This window comes from Puntigrus tetrazona, chromosome 3 (genome assembly GCF_018831695.1).
Source record: "Puntigrus tetrazona isolate hp1 chromosome 3, ASM1883169v1, whole genome shotgun sequence".
In the NCBI taxonomy this organism is placed as follows: domain Eukaryota; kingdom Metazoa; phylum Chordata; class Actinopteri; order Cypriniformes; family Cyprinidae; genus Puntigrus; species Puntigrus tetrazona.
In genome coordinates, this window is record NC_056701.1 from 22,432,672 (window position 1) to 22,449,881 (window position 17,210).

At 42.0% G+C, this 17,210-nt stretch overlaps 1 protein-coding gene across 1 annotated transcript; it reads left to right on the forward strand.

The window, feature by feature from the left end:
• The first annotated feature begins 1,701 nt into the window (after positions 1–1,701).
• On the forward strand, positions 1,702–16,978 carry col1a1a (collagen, type I, alpha 1a). Its single transcript, XM_043234902.1, has 51 exons — positions 1,702–1,919; positions 3,341–3,529; positions 3,889–3,911; positions 4,109–4,144; positions 4,829–4,921; positions 5,297–5,365; positions 5,570–5,614; positions 5,912–5,965; positions 6,474–6,527; positions 6,764–6,817; positions 6,919–6,972; positions 7,076–7,129; positions 7,218–7,262; positions 7,363–7,416; positions 7,700–7,744; positions 7,836–7,889; positions 8,218–8,316; positions 8,426–8,470; positions 8,620–8,718; positions 8,850–8,903; positions 9,113–9,220; positions 9,303–9,356; positions 9,486–9,584; positions 9,696–9,749; positions 9,949–10,047; positions 10,194–10,247; positions 10,355–10,408; positions 10,644–10,697; positions 10,795–10,848; positions 11,099–11,143; positions 11,257–11,355; positions 11,514–11,621; positions 11,749–11,856; positions 11,954–12,007; positions 12,105–12,158; positions 12,254–12,361; positions 12,499–12,552; positions 12,657–12,710; positions 12,819–12,980; positions 13,556–13,663; positions 13,856–13,963; positions 14,050–14,103; positions 14,194–14,301; positions 14,390–14,443; positions 14,550–14,657; positions 14,759–14,812; positions 14,983–15,090; positions 15,184–15,463; positions 15,571–15,761; positions 15,864–16,106; positions 16,421–16,978. Exons 1-51 carry the CDS (start codon positions 1,838–1,840, stop codon positions 16,565–16,567), a joined length of 4,341 nt encoding a protein of 1,446 aa, XP_043090837.1. The 5' UTR covers positions 1,702–1,837; the 3' UTR covers positions 16,568–16,978.
• The last annotated feature ends 232 nt before the right edge of the window (positions 16,979–17,210 follow it).

A 17,210-nucleotide genomic window follows, 5' to 3' on the forward strand; every position in this document is an offset into this window, starting at 1 on the left:
TTAGAAATGTTACATGTTTTAAATAGTACATAAATATTTTATACATTTAAGCACTTATTAACGTAGAGCACATACATTCACACACTGAACTGCAAATAATAAAAACAAGTTCCTCTAGTCTGCACTTGTCAGAATCAAAGTTTCTCAAAAAAAAAAAAAAATATTAGTTTAAATCTCCATTGATTTTTTACTACGCCTCAAGTTAAATTGCTTGAATCCTCCATGGTATGTGAATGGAGCACAAGTGCTTTCATCGAGACTGACCCTGTGTGCACCTGAAAGCGATGAGGTGGCGTTTTCTCTCTCTCTCTCTCCCTCCCTTTCTCTCAAGACTCTAGACTCCTTTCATCTGCATTATTCTGAACGGAATAAGGAGGCAGACGCAGCTCTTGGATGAGACGCTGCTACGAAGATGAAGAGAGAGGGGGAGAGCGTAAGCTCTGATTGGCCAGCTCCAGAGGTGCGACGTGTCTGCGGAAGAGAGATGCAGCCGCTCGCAATGCCAAAGCACTTTTTATGGCTCGTGCGTGCCGCGTATTAAGGATATGCAACTTTAAGTGCGTTTTCCGTTATTACGGTCTGATGCCACATTTATATATATATTTTTCTTCTTTTTACTCGGTTCTATTAATATAGGTTTCAGTTCATTTACTGTAAAAACAATAAGCCCACTAAAATGAAGTTTAATTGCTGCTTTGAAGTTTTAAGTAAAATCATAATGATGCCAAGGCGACGGCCTGCATTATAAGTGCATGGATTGGTTCGACCAGGTAGAATTTAATCATCGATAAGTGGAAATTCATGAGACCGAAAAGCAATGCAATCCAATAGGCCTGTAAATGATAGAAACGACTGCGACAAGAAATGTTGAAATTAAATATTGTTCTTTATTATGCCCATCCTGAACAAATGCCCTATACGTTTCAAATATTCACCAAACACAACTACCTTTTATAGAACCAACACGAAATATTTGGCTAACCATTTCAATAAGTGCGAATAATAAATATAAACCTAGTTTGTTCAGACAATACATGATATATAGATAGATAAACAGATAGACCGACAGATAGATAGATAGATAGATAGATAGATAGATAGATAGATAGATAGATAGATAGATAGATAGATAGATAGATAGATAGATAGATAGATAGATAGATAGATAGATAGATAGATAGATAGATAGATAGATAGATAGTACTTTGCTGCAGAAATCCATTAATGAAACATGATTTCTAAATTTATGGAATCTTTAAAAACACAATTCCGTCGGTGAGCTACACAAAATTAAAAACAAAACAAACAAAAAAACGAAACGAAACGATAGCAAATTTAGTTCAAAAAAGCAAAGCGTCGTCCTCATCTCCAGATCCCCATTTGAAGAAAGCAAGTCTTCGGCTCGAGAGGTCTTGCCAGAATTCAAGGTTGAAACCAAAGTCCGGAGATATGCCCACAACACAGGTGGTCACCTTGGCACACAACCTAGCTTCACCAAAAAGAAGGTTTGAGAACAAAACCCTCACCTTTTTATTAAGAGATCAGGTTTCTTTAGATGTTCGCTCTGCAAACGTTGTGAAGACAGCCCCCTGTCCGGTGAAGGAGGGACGCTATTCTATTAAACGTGAACATGCTTGAGTTATCTGCTGCTCCCGGCGCCTCCCAGAAAGTTTGGGGTATAAAAGCCAGGACCTAGAGTTGGTTTAGGCAGTAGGGAGTTTCTGCTGGGGTCTGGATTGGAGTCACAGAAGACCGGACCCTACCGTGTATGATTGGAGTCTAAAGGAAAAAAAGAACTTCCCTCGCCTCAAAGAGTCTACATGTCTAATATTTAGACATGTTCAGCTTTGTGGATATTCGGTTGGCGCTGTTGCTTAGCGCAACGGTGCTTTTGGCAAGAGGACAAGGCGAGGATGATCGTAAGTATAATTTTCTACAACTTCCCGAGCTTTCGCTGGAGGTTAGTGGGTGCAAAAGTGAAGCAGCGCGGCTATTCGGTGATGCTTTAGAGAGAAACGTTCTCTCAGGACTGAACGAGTTATAAAGGCGTTTTGCTGTAGCCTTAAGCATAGATTATGTTTTTCCCCTGGAATGGGAGAAGAGTTTGTTCAGTCTGGATGTGCATTAGACCCACCGGGCCTTTTCACGCTCTGCACGCGCGAGCCTTTGGAGACAAGTTGGCACAGGTTTGGAGACTCTCCTCCACGCGCAATTTGTTATCCTCAACAGCTGCTAAAAGAGAAAAGCAGACACGGAGAGAGCAAACAGCCCAGAAAAGAAAATGAACCAATATATACAAACGGGAAAAGTTCGGATTTAAGTAATGGGCTAGTGACAGAATTGGCCATTTGGAGGAAAAACAAGCTACTTAGATTCAAATGTTTAATTCCAGCAAAAGGAAAAAAAACTGGATACGACATCCATTAAAAAAGTTTTCCCCAAACCAAAGAGAGAGAGAGAGAGAGAGAGAGAGAGAGAGATGATCTCATTCTTGGATAAGCATGTTTCCAAACTGGATAGTTAAGTCTGCTAACTAAATAAAAACAAAACTATTTGGTTATTTAAAAGAAAATAATTTACTGGAATTACATCGAGATTAATAGTAACATCGTATTAATAGTTGAAAAGTAAGGTTTGCTTTTAATGAATTTTCCAGACCCCATAATTTTACCTGTCGAAGGGCTCGAGTATTTCAAGCAGTCTCGCAGCGCCACGTAGCGGTTAAGTATGCAATGACATCATATTTTGACAATCCCCCCCCACCCCACGCCTTTCACTTTTTCCCCCTCTGTTATGATGATTGAAAACACATGCGGACCCTGCAGACTTTCCACTGAAGGAAAACGTTAGTGGTTGCCAAGCCGACAGTTTTCAATTACTTCATGATGGACGGTCAGCTTCAGCAGACGTGGAAATTTTCCCTCAAGCTTTTTCCCCCTGAATAATGGACTCTAGGCATATCGGCGCAGCGCCACCTAGGGGCGAGCTTCAAACCAAACCCTTTCAAGCGCGAGGCAAAGGTGCGCGTTTACTCGAGCGGCAGTCCGTTCCCACGTTTACGTTTCAGCATCCAAAATCATCCAAAGTCGGCAGCATTTCGATAGATACAACACCGAACCGTTTTTATCGATATTTATTTACCATTATTTATACGCGACAAAAAAGTGCCTTATAAGCATTCCTACCTTCCTCCACCGAATTAACTTCACGCGTGCGTCATTAATCAAGAAACTCAAGAAACTGACCTATATTAGACATGAGCGTCTAATATTCTGTAACGTACTCCGATTACATTTTTGCTTTCATGCTCATGCAACTATGTGTCCCGTTATTCCCGTAGGCACAGGCGGCAGCTGCACATTGGACGGCCAGGTCTACAATGACAGGGACGTCTGGAAACCAGAGCCATGCCAAATCTGCGTGTGCGACAGCGGCACCGTAATGTGCGACGAGGTGATCTGCGAGGACACGACCGACTGCCCCAACCCAGTGATTCCCCACGACGAGTGCTGCCCCGTCTGCCCAGACGGTACGACGCCTTGATTCTCACGCCCCGCTTTTTCTTACCGTGGGCAAACAGAACCGCCCCACTTCCCCTCATTTAAAATGTCAGGGAAAATTCATACGGAGCCACAACTTTCACTCCCCATTGGATTTTAAAATGTGATCTTCAAGCTTCGGGGCCCTATGGGTCACTCACTGGATTAATTTGTTGGTCTAGTAGGCCTAAATGAAGTGCAAGGCCTCAAATCTAATTGGGGGAAACCACAGACTCATTAGGCTGATTGCTATCATTTTAGTGCTATAAGGGTTTACAAACCATCTGATTATTTTCTATTATTTTTATATGGTTTTAATTTTTGTTTTCATTTTTCCTCAATTTTATAGAATTCCAGGAGCCCAGTGTTGAGGTAAATGTTGTTTTGCCTATATCAGCTAAAATTTCTTAAAATACGTTTTCAGTTCATTGTTTCATGGGAGGATCTTTACAAATGGCCTATATGAATATGAATGAGCATACCTTACTAGAGGCCTTGATTGATGCTAGTTGTTTGAAGCTAGTTATTTTCATAAAACAAACCTTTTTGTGTTTACTATTCTGTCTTAGGGACCAAGAGGTCCTGCTGGTGAGAAGGGTGAAAGGGTAGGTTTCTATTTCCCTCTTTTCATGCATCTGTTTATTGTTTAATCAAGGGTTTGTTTAGCTGCTGAACATCTTGAAGTTCTTGGAGGACAAAAAACATACATCTTAATCAGCAGTCATTACAATGGCATAAAACTTTATAAGTTATTTTCATCATTATAGGTTACTTATAAATTAGTTTTTATAGCTTAACTGATTTTTAATCGATTTTTATACTGTGTTATAAAATCATAACAAATATTAAATATGTTAAATATGTATCACTGAATTAAATATATTTATATTATGTGTATGTATACAGACACAGACAAAGGTAAATTGAGAAAAAGCACTGAAACAAAAGTTCAGAGGCATTACTGATATAAATGAATTCATATTCATAACAAAAAAATACAAAAATATTACTTGCTACATGCACATGCTGCTGGCTCATTTAGTCTTTTTAATGGTATTTGTGGTGCTTTCAACACTTGTTTTTAGTCTGCATTTAATATCAAAAGACAACAGAATTATATATGAGCGCACCACTTTCACTAATTACACCTCTACAAAAACTCATCCATAGATGTGGTGCATCATTTTGAACTGTAAAGGCTTTGATGTGAACAAACCTGTCTGTACCATAGTGTTGCATCCGCCTCGTTCACCTAAATCCTAATTTTCCTTTCCCTTGATCTCAAACAGGGTCTTCCAGGCCCTCCCGGCAATGACGGAATCCCTGGACAGCCTGGTCTTCCCGGGCCCCCAGGCCCCCCTGGACCTCCTGGCCTTGGTGGAGTAAGTATCTCACCCTAAAGAGGAAAAATACTTGTTTTCTCCAACAGTTAAGTAAAAGGTGTGACTTGAAGTGCCTTTAGGCCAGGTGCAAAACCTCTGGATTTGTTGTAGGCCTTTTTTAAAAGACCTTTAGGTCACAGGGCTGGCACATTTCAGCACCATTTAAGTGGACAGCACCCTCAGGGCAGTAGCCACAGTTGCACTCAGGCATGCAAAGCTTGAGATTAAGCTCAAGATAAGCCCAGGCATGAGCTAGATAGTTCAGTAACGATTCTTCTTGTCCTATGCTGAGATGAGCAGAGATTTTTCTAAGGGCCTCTCGTGTGTCCTCTTTTGACTGATAAGGTCTTTGCTTTTACTCTTGCCCCTCCACAGAACTTTTCTCCTCAGATGTCTGGTGGATTTGATGAGAAATCCGGAGCAATGGCCGTCCCAGGCCCCATGGTAAAAATGCACATATTATTAACAGCTCTTTAATATCAGTCAGCATCATATCAGATGCTTCACTACAAATGATTAGCATCATTTTAATCTATGGCAGACAGACATATGAGGGTCTGTAGCATGTAGCTTCAAACTAAATATTCCATGGAAAAACATATCAGTTATTATTTTGTCAGGCTAACTTACAGAGTCTCTTTTTTACAGGGACCTATGGGCCCCCGTGGACCCCCTGGACCTCCTGGATCTTCTGTGAGTACTCCCTAACAGTTCTTAAAAAAATACTAAATAAAAATATAGACAGTACAGTTGCATTTTTAAAACACATTTTCAAAATGTATTATTTTCTCATTTATTATTATGAAATTAATTTTATGACTGCAGTTTGTAACCCATGAAAAATCTGAATAGATTCAATTCAATTAGATCCACCCAGGAAGTCAAAATGAGCTACTACCTATTTCCTCAAAGCTTATTTTAGCATTTAATAGCACTCTGTTGCTCAGGTTTGTGCTTCTCGTAATTTGTGCCCTTTGTCCTCCTCTACAGGGACCCCAAGGATTTAGTGGTCCCCCTGGTGAGCCTGGTGAGGCTGGTGCTCCTGTGAGTATCTAAACACTCTCATCAACTCAAACACATAGCTTTTTCTTAGGAAATAGCACAAGTAACAAAAAAACTGATTGTACATCCTTTAGTGACTTTTTAAGAAGAGGTAACTTGCTTAAATCAATATTACTCTCACATACTTACATATGTGACTCTAGTTTAATCCATTTAGGTCAAATGAGGTAAAACGTGTGTACAGGGTTCATGAATCTTCAGCCACCTATTTTTTTTGCCTGACATCCAGTCTGTGCATATATATATATATATATATATATATATATATATATATATATATATATATATATATATATATATTACACAGGTCTCTTACTGGAAAGCAAAAAGTCATTTTAGACAATGCTTCACTTTTTTTTCTTCTGGATGAAACACACTGCCAAAGTGTGACTCACTCATGTGGCCGCAATGTGAAACACATAAATACACTCACATGGACACAAATGTTTTTTCCTAACCTAGATTTTTTTCTGCTGCTTTCCTGGTTTAGGGTCCAATGGGTCCCCGTGGTGCAGCTGGCCCCCCTGGAAAGAACGGAGAGGATGTAAGTTATCTACACAACCACTGCATTTTACTTTAATAAGATAAAAAGAGTGTCATGCAGTTTACTCAACTAAGATTTCAGGAAACCAAGTGTTGTATTTATCAGCGACGAACATAAACGGATAAAGATACTTTAGAAAATAGTGACAGCGAAATAGAAAACATTTCTCATAATTCACTCTAAAAAGACTTTAGGGTTTAAATGATGTCTCATTCTGTTTTTCTCTGACTCTGTAGGGTGAGTCTGGCAAACCCGGTCGCCCTGGTGAGCGCGGACCCCCTGGCCCACAGGTGAGTGTTGCCAAAACAGCTCTTCACAGGATTTCTTATAATTGCATTCTGTTAGTTGTATTATAGTGTATTGGCTGTAACATCTTTCTCATTCTATCTAGGGTGCTCGTGGATTCCCCGGAACCCCTGGACTTCCAGGCATCAAGGGACACAGAGTGAGTTATCTCTAGATCTAGGATGCGATTCCTTTTGTTTGATAAATTTCAACTAATGTGCACACTACTTTATCACACTACTAAATATTTATGTGCCCCTCAGGGATTCAGCGGTCTAGATGGAGCTAAGGGAGATACTGGCCCTGCTGGACCTAAGGTGTAAATCAAAATTCAAATCAATATCACACTTTAAACCTTAAAGTTCAAAATAAGCAGACCACTTAACATGCTCCTTTATCCATTAGGGTGAGCCTGGTGCCTCTGGTGAGAACGGAACTCCTGGAGCTATGGTAAGAAATAGCATTTATTCACACTGAATAAGCATGGCTTTCATCATGTTTTCCGACATATATTTCTGTGGTTCTTTTCTAATGTAACTCTGTTTTCCAGGGCCCTCGTGGTTTGCCTGGCGAGAGAGGCCGTGCTGGTCCTCCTGGTGCTGCTGTAAGTAATCTTATGTTGTAGTATTAATATGTTATTTATAGATGTGACACTGTATTCTTTGCAAACAAAGGACAGAAATGTATATTGAGTATTTTACAGTAGCATAACATCATTCTGGAGGCATACTGCACTTTTTGAATAATTTTACATGGGTTGCGATCAACCCCTAAAACATAAAACACTTAAAACATAAAGCATTTAGCTAAATCCTGTTCTGTGCATTGCGCAAATTAATATTAATATTGAATAAGCTCCAAATGTTTTTTTTTTTTCAATTTTTCAGGGTGCTCGTGGTAACGATGGTGCTGCCGGAGCTGCTGGTCCTCCTGTAAGTAGCCTTTTTTTTATATGAGTAATGAAATATGAGTAAAAAAGATAACTTAAGCTAACTATTATTCATTTTCTCTCTCTATTTTTAGGGCCCAACTGGCCCCGCTGGTCCCCCAGGATTCCCTGGTGGCCCTGGAGCTAAGGTAAAAAATACTGTCCTTCGTTCACATGATTACACATATTCAAATTCCAAATCAAACCAAACAGAAGATAGAGTACCACAAGGTGGCCCTGTAATTAGGCAGATGGAGCAAGATGTTCTTGGCAGCTGTCAGTCTCAATCTCAAATATGCAGGCAAATAATTAATGACTGGGAAATGTGTTAGAAGGTCAAAGCTGACAAATAAACTTTTCCTCTATCATCATAGAAATACACACTGCTGCATTTTACATTGAGGGTTGAGATGACCCTTGTGGCACTTCATAGGTGTAATGTTGACCAATCTCACTCTTACACTTTGCTTTCTCCAGGGAGAGGTTGGTGCTCAGGGAACCCGTGGTGCAGAGGGACCCCAGGGAGCCCGTGGTGAGCCTGGTAACCCCGGACCTGCTGGTGCTGCTGGACCCGCTGTGAGTAAATCTTCTTATTTATCACATCATCTAAATGTTTTCAATCTTAAATTTCAGTTATTTGCACAGTACTGACCACCTTGTCAATTTTGCATTCTTTCTGCTGTAGGGTAACAATGGAGCTGATGGTGCCCCTGGTGCCAAGGGTGCTCCTGTAAGTATTGTCTTAATCTTTATCAACAAATGCTCTTATTCTTAATAAAAGTTCATATTTAGGTCAAAATATTTTCTCTTCCTGGATTAGAACATTGGAGTTAGTATATTAACAGCCACATATTTGTTTCCCTTTTCTGCCACCTGTAGGGTGCTCCTGGTATTGCTGGTGCTCCTGGCTTCCCTGGACCTCGTGGTCCTCCTGGAGCTGCTGGAGCTGCTGGTGCCCCTGGCCCTAAGGGTAACACCGTAAGTGTCCATTTCTTCTCAGATAATGAGCTGAATATTTTTACCCAAATAATAATTTTTTAAACATTAATTTTTGTTTTTTTAAAGAAAAGGCCATTCTGCCTACTTGACTGTTTTTGTACGTTTTACAGGGTGAGGTCGGTGCCCCTGGTGCTAAAGGAGAGGCTGGTGCTAAGGGAGAGGCTGTAAGTATAAACTTCACTTATCTGTGCTAGAAAACTTTGTCAAAACTTCATTGTTTAGGTTCATATTGATCTTATCATGCAATTTTTGGTAAAACATACTACAGATTTGCAAAAACTAATTTCCCAAGTACAGATTTTCCCAGAGCAACTCTCCTTTTGACTTTTACAATTATTTCTAACTCTCTTCTATTTCTTGTGTGATTACTCAGGGTGCCCAAGGAGTTCAGGGTCCCCCTGGCCCCCCTGGTGAGGAAGGCAAGAGAGGAGCTCGTGGTGAGCCCGGTGCTGCCGGTGTCCGTGGACCCACTGGTGAACGTGTATGTACCCAAATCGAAGCTCTCCATTTGTAACAACCTTAAAATGGCCCTGACCATAACAGTTACACACCTCTTTGTGCAGGGTGCTCCCGGTGCTCGTGGTTTCCCTGGTGCTGATGGATCTTCAGGCCCTAAGGTGAGTCTACAAAAGATAAAAAACATTCTTTTTAAGTTATGATAGGATAGTATTCTATTCATATACCACAGTTCACTAAAGATAAACGGTGATCATGATAAATGCAATGCTCCCTGATCTTTATAACAGGGTGCCCCTGGTGAGCGTGGAGGCCCTGGAGTTGTTGGACCTAAGGGTGCCACTGGTGAGCCTGGCCGCAATGGTGAACCTGGTATGCCAGGATCCAAGGTGAGAAAGCTGATATCAGTAGCAATGCTACACACCATTTGGTTGCATTGTTTGTGTATTAATGTGCCAGTGAGTACTGTCTGACCCCCTCTATCTTCACTCTCATAACAGGGTATGACTGGTAGCCCTGGTAGCCCTGGACCTGATGGAAAGACCGGAGCTTCTGTAAGTGGCCACACAATTCTCCAGAATGGCACAACAAACCATCAGCTCCTTGTCCACTCTATTCCCATACTGTGCATAATAATATCCATTAAAACTCTTGCTAAGATGCTATATTGCAGCTCAATCAAAATTGCACACACTGCATCCCCAGAGATTCACACAGGGATCCAACTCACAGGTCTTGTTTTATTTTTGACAGGGTGCTCCTGGACAAGATGGCCGCCCTGGACCACCTGGCCCGGTTGGAGCCAGAGGTCAGCCTGGTGTCATGGGATTCCCCGGACCTAAGGGTGCTGCTGTGAGTGATCCTTAATCTCTTTAAAAGTTAATATGCTTAGTGTGTAGCCAAACTGCAGACAATCAATAGTTGGTTGTCTATGTATAAGAAACTTTTGAGGTCAAATTCATTGTGTAATGTTACTAAACACTTCTGCTCCTGTACAGGGTGAGGGTGGCAAACCCGGTGAGAGAGGTGTGATGGGTGCTGTTGGTGCCACTGTAAGTAACTATAGCTTTTGTTTTCCATACAACAGCCAAGCTTGTTTCATGCATAGTGTTGAAGTCTGTTACTTATTCTGTTGTTGTTTATTTTTATTAAACTATAGGGCGCTCCCGGTAAGGATGGTGATGTTGGTGCCCCTGGTGCTCCTGGACCTGCTGTGAGTAACACTTCAGTGTCCCATGAGGCACCTGCCATATGGTTTCCTGTCATTTAATATTATTTAAGTGTCATGTAAAACAGCCGTCCTGCTAATCCATCATACAAACGATTTTACATTTTTAGATATCGGCCAGCATGCATTTTTTATTTAAATCTGCTACATTATAATAATGCTCTCTAAACAATGATGAACCTCTTTGGCTAAAGTGTCTCATGACGTTTTTTATAAACAGGGGCCTGCTGGTGAGAGAGGTGAACAGGGACCTGCTGGTCCTCCTGGATTCCAGGTGAGTGACTTTCTCAACTTACCCAACTCAAAACACAGTATTTTTTGTTACATTGACACTGGTGTGCTCATCTCTTTGCTGTGCATCTAAATGACAGGGTCTGCCAGGACCTCAGGGTGCTACTGGTGAGCCTGGCAAGTCTGGTGAACAGGTAAGTTGCTAGCCAGTGTGTTGATATGCAACTGCTGTTTATTTTGTATAAACGTAAAACTGGGCACATATTTTTTTAAATAATTAAAATAATAATTAGAGAGGATTTATGGTGTTGGAATGATTTCAAGGATACTTCAGCTTAAAGGACATGTAATCATGGAGTTTGGGCTATGGGCAATATTATCCCTCATTAGAAATAAAAAACTAGGTGATACAATACTAATTTGCCTAATTTTGGCATATTACAGGGTCTTCCTGGAGAGGCTGGAGCTCCTGGACCTGCTGGATCTAGAGTGAGTATCTACATAATATTTGCCAAATGGCACATAGTCCATAAAGCTGACTGCAGTTCTAGATATGAGAGATGGACAAGAACTGATGGTATCTCTGGATGCTTTCTACCCAGGGCGACAGAGGATTCCCTGGTGAGCGTGGTGCCCCCGGCCCTGCTGGTCCTGCTGGTGCCCGTGGTTCTCCTGGTTCAGCTGGTAACGATGGTGCCAAGGTAAGTCTTACCTGTCCTGATATTATACTACACATTTAGGGCGATTGGCTAAACAAGATCTATAGGATACTCTTCAATGTGAATCAAACTGCTAAAGTGTTGTTCACTGTAACAATGAATATGTATCAACATTAAGATGACTTTTCTTGCTCCCTTAGGGTGATGCTGGTGCCCCAGGTGCCCCTGGCGCTCAGGGTCCTCCCGGACTTCAAGGAATGCCTGGCGAGCGTGGCGCTGCTGGTCTGCCAGGTCTTAAGGGTGACAGAGTGAGTACTAATGATACACCTTTCTGAACTTTCCTGACAAGAAAAAAATCTGTGCTAATGCACAGCAAACTAAGCAACTGAACTGAATAATGCAAACTCTCAAAACTATAATAATCTCTCATCCCAGGGTGACCAAGGTGGCAAGGGTGCTGATGGTGTCCCTGGTAAAGATGGCATCCGTGGTATGACCGGACCAATTGGACCTCCTGGACCTGCTGGAGCTCCTGGTGACAAGGTGAGTGTTTATGGATACAGTATATCCATAATGCATCCATCTCACATAGTTGAAGAACATATTAAACCATGGTTCTATCATTTGTATTTTAACATAGGGAGAGACTGGTGCTCCTGGACTTGTTGGACCTAATGGTGCCCGTGGACCACCTGTAAGCATAATGCTTGACTTTAATATACACACATATTTTACATAAAATTAACCATTAAAATGATCTGATGTCATCATCTTTCTTTAATTTCAAATAGGGTGAGCGTGGAGAGACTGGTCCTCCCGGACCCGCTGGATTTGCTGGACCTCCTGTGAGTAACAAGTATATATAGTATATATATTCTTATAAAATCTTTAACTATTGCAGACCAGTTCTTATTTCAAACATCTAATTTCTGTCCAACAGGGTGCCGATGGTCTGCCTGGTGCCAAGGGAGAGGCTGGAGACAATGGTGCTAAGGGTGATGCTGGTGCTCCAGGACCTGCCGGAGCAACTGGTGCCCCTGGACCTCAGGTGTGATCACCTTCTGAGATAGGCTTCTCACCCAAAACAGACTTGTGCTAGTTTTATAATGTTTGACCACGTAGTCATAGTTTCATTATACACATTGACCACACACATTATTAATCAAAATGATTTGTGCTATACAGGGTCCTGTTGGTGCTACTGGACCCAAGGGTGCCCGTGGTGCTGCTGGTCCTCCTGTGAGTATAACTTCCTTAATTTGATATTTTTAGGTGTTCAATTTGTACTTGCCACAGTTCCGTTGTTACAAATTGAGCTAATCCATTTAAAAAATTTTATTAAGGGTGCAACTGGCTTCCCTGGTGCTGCTGGCCGAGTTGGACCTCCCGGCCCTGCTGTAAGAATCTCTACAACACTGACAGATAGTACTATTTAATAAATCAAATTAGTATCAATGATCCTCTTTCATAATTAACAATGGTTCTCTAATTGTTTCTCATCTCAGGGAAACGCTGGACCCACAGGAGCTCCTGGAGTCCCTGGTAAGGAGGGCCAGAAAGGTAACCGTGGTGAGACTGGACCTTCTGGTCGCACTGGTGAAGTTGGTGCTGCTGGACCACCTGGTGCCCCTGGTGAGAAAGGAAATCCTGGAGCTGAGGGTGCTACCGTAAGTCTTTCATGGAAATCAATAACATTATTCTTTCGTCTTATGGCCTTGTAAAATACATGACCACAGCCATAGTCTTTAGAAATCAATTGCAGTGTCTTGCAAAATTATTAGGATGACTTAATCAGTTCTCATAAATCCTCACACTCACAGTGTTATATTTGCACAACATATTGCCTTTGGTCTCATTTGACCATAAAATCTGTTCCAAAATCAAAACCATGCCATGCCTGTTGGCAAACTGCTGACATGCTTTACTATAGTTCTTGTTGCACAGTGATCAGTAAACTATATCTCTTTATTATTGGTAATTTGCACCAAAAAAGTCAAGGTTTAAAAAAATAGGCAATAAATATTTAAATAGTTCATCCTCTGCTAGAGGGAAATACGATTCATCCTGTCTTTCTGTCCATGTCTGATGTCCATGCTAGTATAGATTGGTAGTTATTTAGCTGTAACACTTTCAAGTTTTAAAAATACACTTTGTCTAATATATACATAAGCAATAACAAACATTGTCTGCAATGTACATCCAATTATAAATCACTAATATTCCACTAATACTTTCCTTGCAGGGCCCCGCTGGTATCCCTGGATCTCAAGGTATCGCTGGTCAGCGTGGTATTGTTGGTCTTCCTGGTCAGAGAGGCGAGCGTGGTTTCCCTGGTCTCCCCGGCCCATCTGTGAGTTTTTTAGCTCCCTTGTTTTACTCTTTTTGATGTATTTATATAACACAAGAACTCCTCCACAGCATGTAACTCTCTCATGTACTTCCATACATCCATTCCATGGTTCCATTTCAAGTGTTTATCTTGATGGATCTTAAGCATTCATCATGGTATAACTTTCATTATTGTCTTTATAATGCTATTTAGGGAGAGCCTGGCAAACAAGGACCATCTGGTCCCTCTGGTGAGCGTGGACCTCCTGGACCCATGGGACCCCCTGGATTGGCTGGACCTCCTGGTGAGCCTGGTCGTGAGGTAAGGATGTACACCTATATACCAGTACTTACCTACATTAATTAAACCATTCCGTGTTGACATCTATGTAATTTGTCTTACATTAGGGTACTCCAGGTAATGAGGGCTCTGCTGGACGTGATGGTGCCGCTGGCCCCAAGGTGAGTTGCAGTCTTCATAGTTTCCCATTCAAACCTCTACACCACATAAGACTTTGGGACTGAGATTGTGTTCTTCTGCTCATAACCTAGGGTGACCGTGGTGAGACTGGCTCTGCTGGTACTCCCGGTGCTCCTGGTCCTCCTGGTGCTCCTGGACCCATTGGACCTGCTGGAAAGACTGGTGATCGTGGAGAGTCTGTAAGTGTCCCATCTCCAATAAGGAAATCGACTGCTGAGGGCTTAAAAAGCATGGGAGTTACAACTCATCTGATTTTTTTCTTCTTAGGGCCCTGCTGGTCCTGCCGGTGCTGTTGGCCCTGCTGGTCCCCGTGGACCCTCTGTAAGTCCCGACTTAACCTAAAAAGAATTGGCAAACTGGAGTCTGCATGTAGCTTCTTCTGTGATATGTACTATATTGTCATCTGAGGTGTAATGTCTTTATCCAGGGACCCGCTGGAGCTCGTGGAGACAAGGGTGAGACTGGTGAGGCTGGTGAGAGAGGCATGAAGGGACATAGAGGATTTACCGGCATGCAGGGACCCCCAGGACCTCCTGTAAGTAACTCTATTCAGCTTGTGAAACTTACTGTATAAATCTTAAGTGTAATATCTGTAGCTTGAATTATGTTTTTGATTTCTTTTATTCTTGTCCTCAGGGACCCTCTGGAGAGCCTGGACCTGCTGGAGCTTCTGGACCTGGTGGATCTAGAGTATGCATAATTACTAAATATTGAAAATTATTATAAAATTTTGCTGCACATTTGTACTTCCTTCATTTCTCTGCTTTGATCAAGAATTTGAAGCATATACATGGTGGCCTGAGTTTGTTTCAGAGTTATTTCTGATTGGATTTGTATGTTTCTTTTTTTGGAATTAATAGGGACCTGCTGGATCTGCTGGACCCGCTGGTAAGGATGGTATGAGCGGACTTCCTGGACCCATTGGACCTCCTGGACCCCGTGGTCGCAGTGGAGAAATTGGACCAGCTGTGGGTGATTCTTTCCTTTTCTACATCACTGTGAACCCAGAAAACCAAATATACACTTTAACTCCTCCATATTTGGTTTTCTCTGTGGTATAGGGACCTCCTGGACCTCCCGGACTCCCTGGACCTCCTGGACCCTCTGGTGGTGGATTTGATATCGGCTTCATTGCCCAGCCACAGGAGAAGGCCCCTGATCCCTTCCGCTCATACCGTGCCGACGATGCCAATGTCATGCGCGACCGTGACCTCGAGGTTGACACCACCCTCAAGTCCCTGAGCCAACAGATCGAGAGCATCATCAGCCCAGATGGCACCAAGAAGAATCCTGCTCGCACTTGCCGTGACCTGAAGATGTGCCACCCAGACTGGAAGAGCGGTACGTTCCCTTTCTTCATTGCACTAAATTCCTAAATTCTAAAGTAATTTCTCATCTTGCATTGCCATGCCTAGATTAATCCCGTTCCTCTCAAAAATAATACACAGGCGAGTACTGGATTGACCCTGACCAGGGCTGCAACCAGGATGCCATCAAGGTCTACTGCAACATGGAAACTGGAGAGACCTGCGTCTACCCAGCTGAGTCCTCCATTCCCAAGAAGAACTGGTACACAAGCAAGAACATCAAGGAGAAGAAGCATGTCTGGTTCGGAGAGGCCATGACCGATGGCTTCCAGGTGAGGATGTCAGCTAGGCCAAAAAGCATAACAGGTTTTGTCCTCAAATGCCTATTTATTATATTTGCTGATTTTCCCATGCTTTCCTCTCAAAACCTACAGTTCGAGTATGGCAGCGAGGGCTCCAAGGCTGAGGATGTCAACATTCAGCTCACCTTCCTGCGCCTCATGTCCACTGAGGCCTCCCAGAATATCACATACCACTGCAAGAACAGCATTGCATACATGGACCAGGCTTCTGGCAACCTGAAGAAGGCTCTTCTGCTGCAGGGCTCCAACGAGATTGAGATCAGAGCAGAGGGCAACAGCCGCTTCACATACAGTGTCACTGAGGATGGTTGCACGGTGAGTTCTTGATTTGAAAAATCACACAGTCCTAATACCACAACAGTACAGTTCATTTGAATGTGGGAGCTAAAACAAGATGAACTGTTAAAATTAGTTAAAAAGTTAATATCAAAGCATGACTTCAATGTGATTATAGAAGTAGCTTGTATCTGTATTAACTTCCAAATGAGAATAAAAGCAGAAAGGTATTCATTCAAGGCCAAAAGCGATTGCTAATTTAGCAACATAAATGTTTGATACTATAGCAATGTAAAGAATGTTTTTTATAGGTTCTAATTCTATCCCTGTTTTCCTTATTTTCATCTCTCCAGTCGCACACCGGTGCATGGGGCAAGACAGTCATCGACTACAAAACAACAAAAACATCCCGTCTGCCTATTATTGACATCGCCCCTATGGACGTTGGTGCACCTAATCAGGAATTTGGCATTGAAGTTGGCCCAGTCTGCTTCTTGTAAAAAAGAAATCTGGACTTGAGATTGTTTGTGTGCGTGTGTGTTTTTTTCTAGCAATCATCTCTCTAAAATCTTTTCTATGCATTAAAGTCAAACCCTAGAATTCAATTTGGCTGTCCAAATGGTCCACTTGCTTAGACCTGCGCTTCAGAAGACAGTGGTTGTGTGTTATCAGGCTTTTTTTGGACCACTATTTTGTCACCATCCACACTGAGGATACTTTAGAAGACTCATTTGTTTCACTGGCAACAAGAAAATAATATATACTTATAAAGTGTAAAATCCCCCTGGAGTTTTAAAGAAACATCACTGATGCAAGTGACTTTTTTTTCAACCACTGAGGAAGGACAATGAAAGAGCAAAACCAAATGCTTTGTACCATGTTCAGGTGTTAAATAAATCTGTAAAATGACATTTAAGTGTCTTTGTGTTATACCCATTAGGACCATCGGGTGCCGAATGCCAACGTTCCTCTCAAGAGTCACACAAAGTACATCTAGTAGAGACAGGGGTTCAACTTTGTTTTGATGTCTTATGGCTACCTCAAAAAAGAAACCTGCAATTCCCAGTGTTGACCAACACCAGGTCAGGATTTTACTTGGCAGAAGTATGATTAAAGGATCAAGTGACAGCTGTAAAGGTGCTA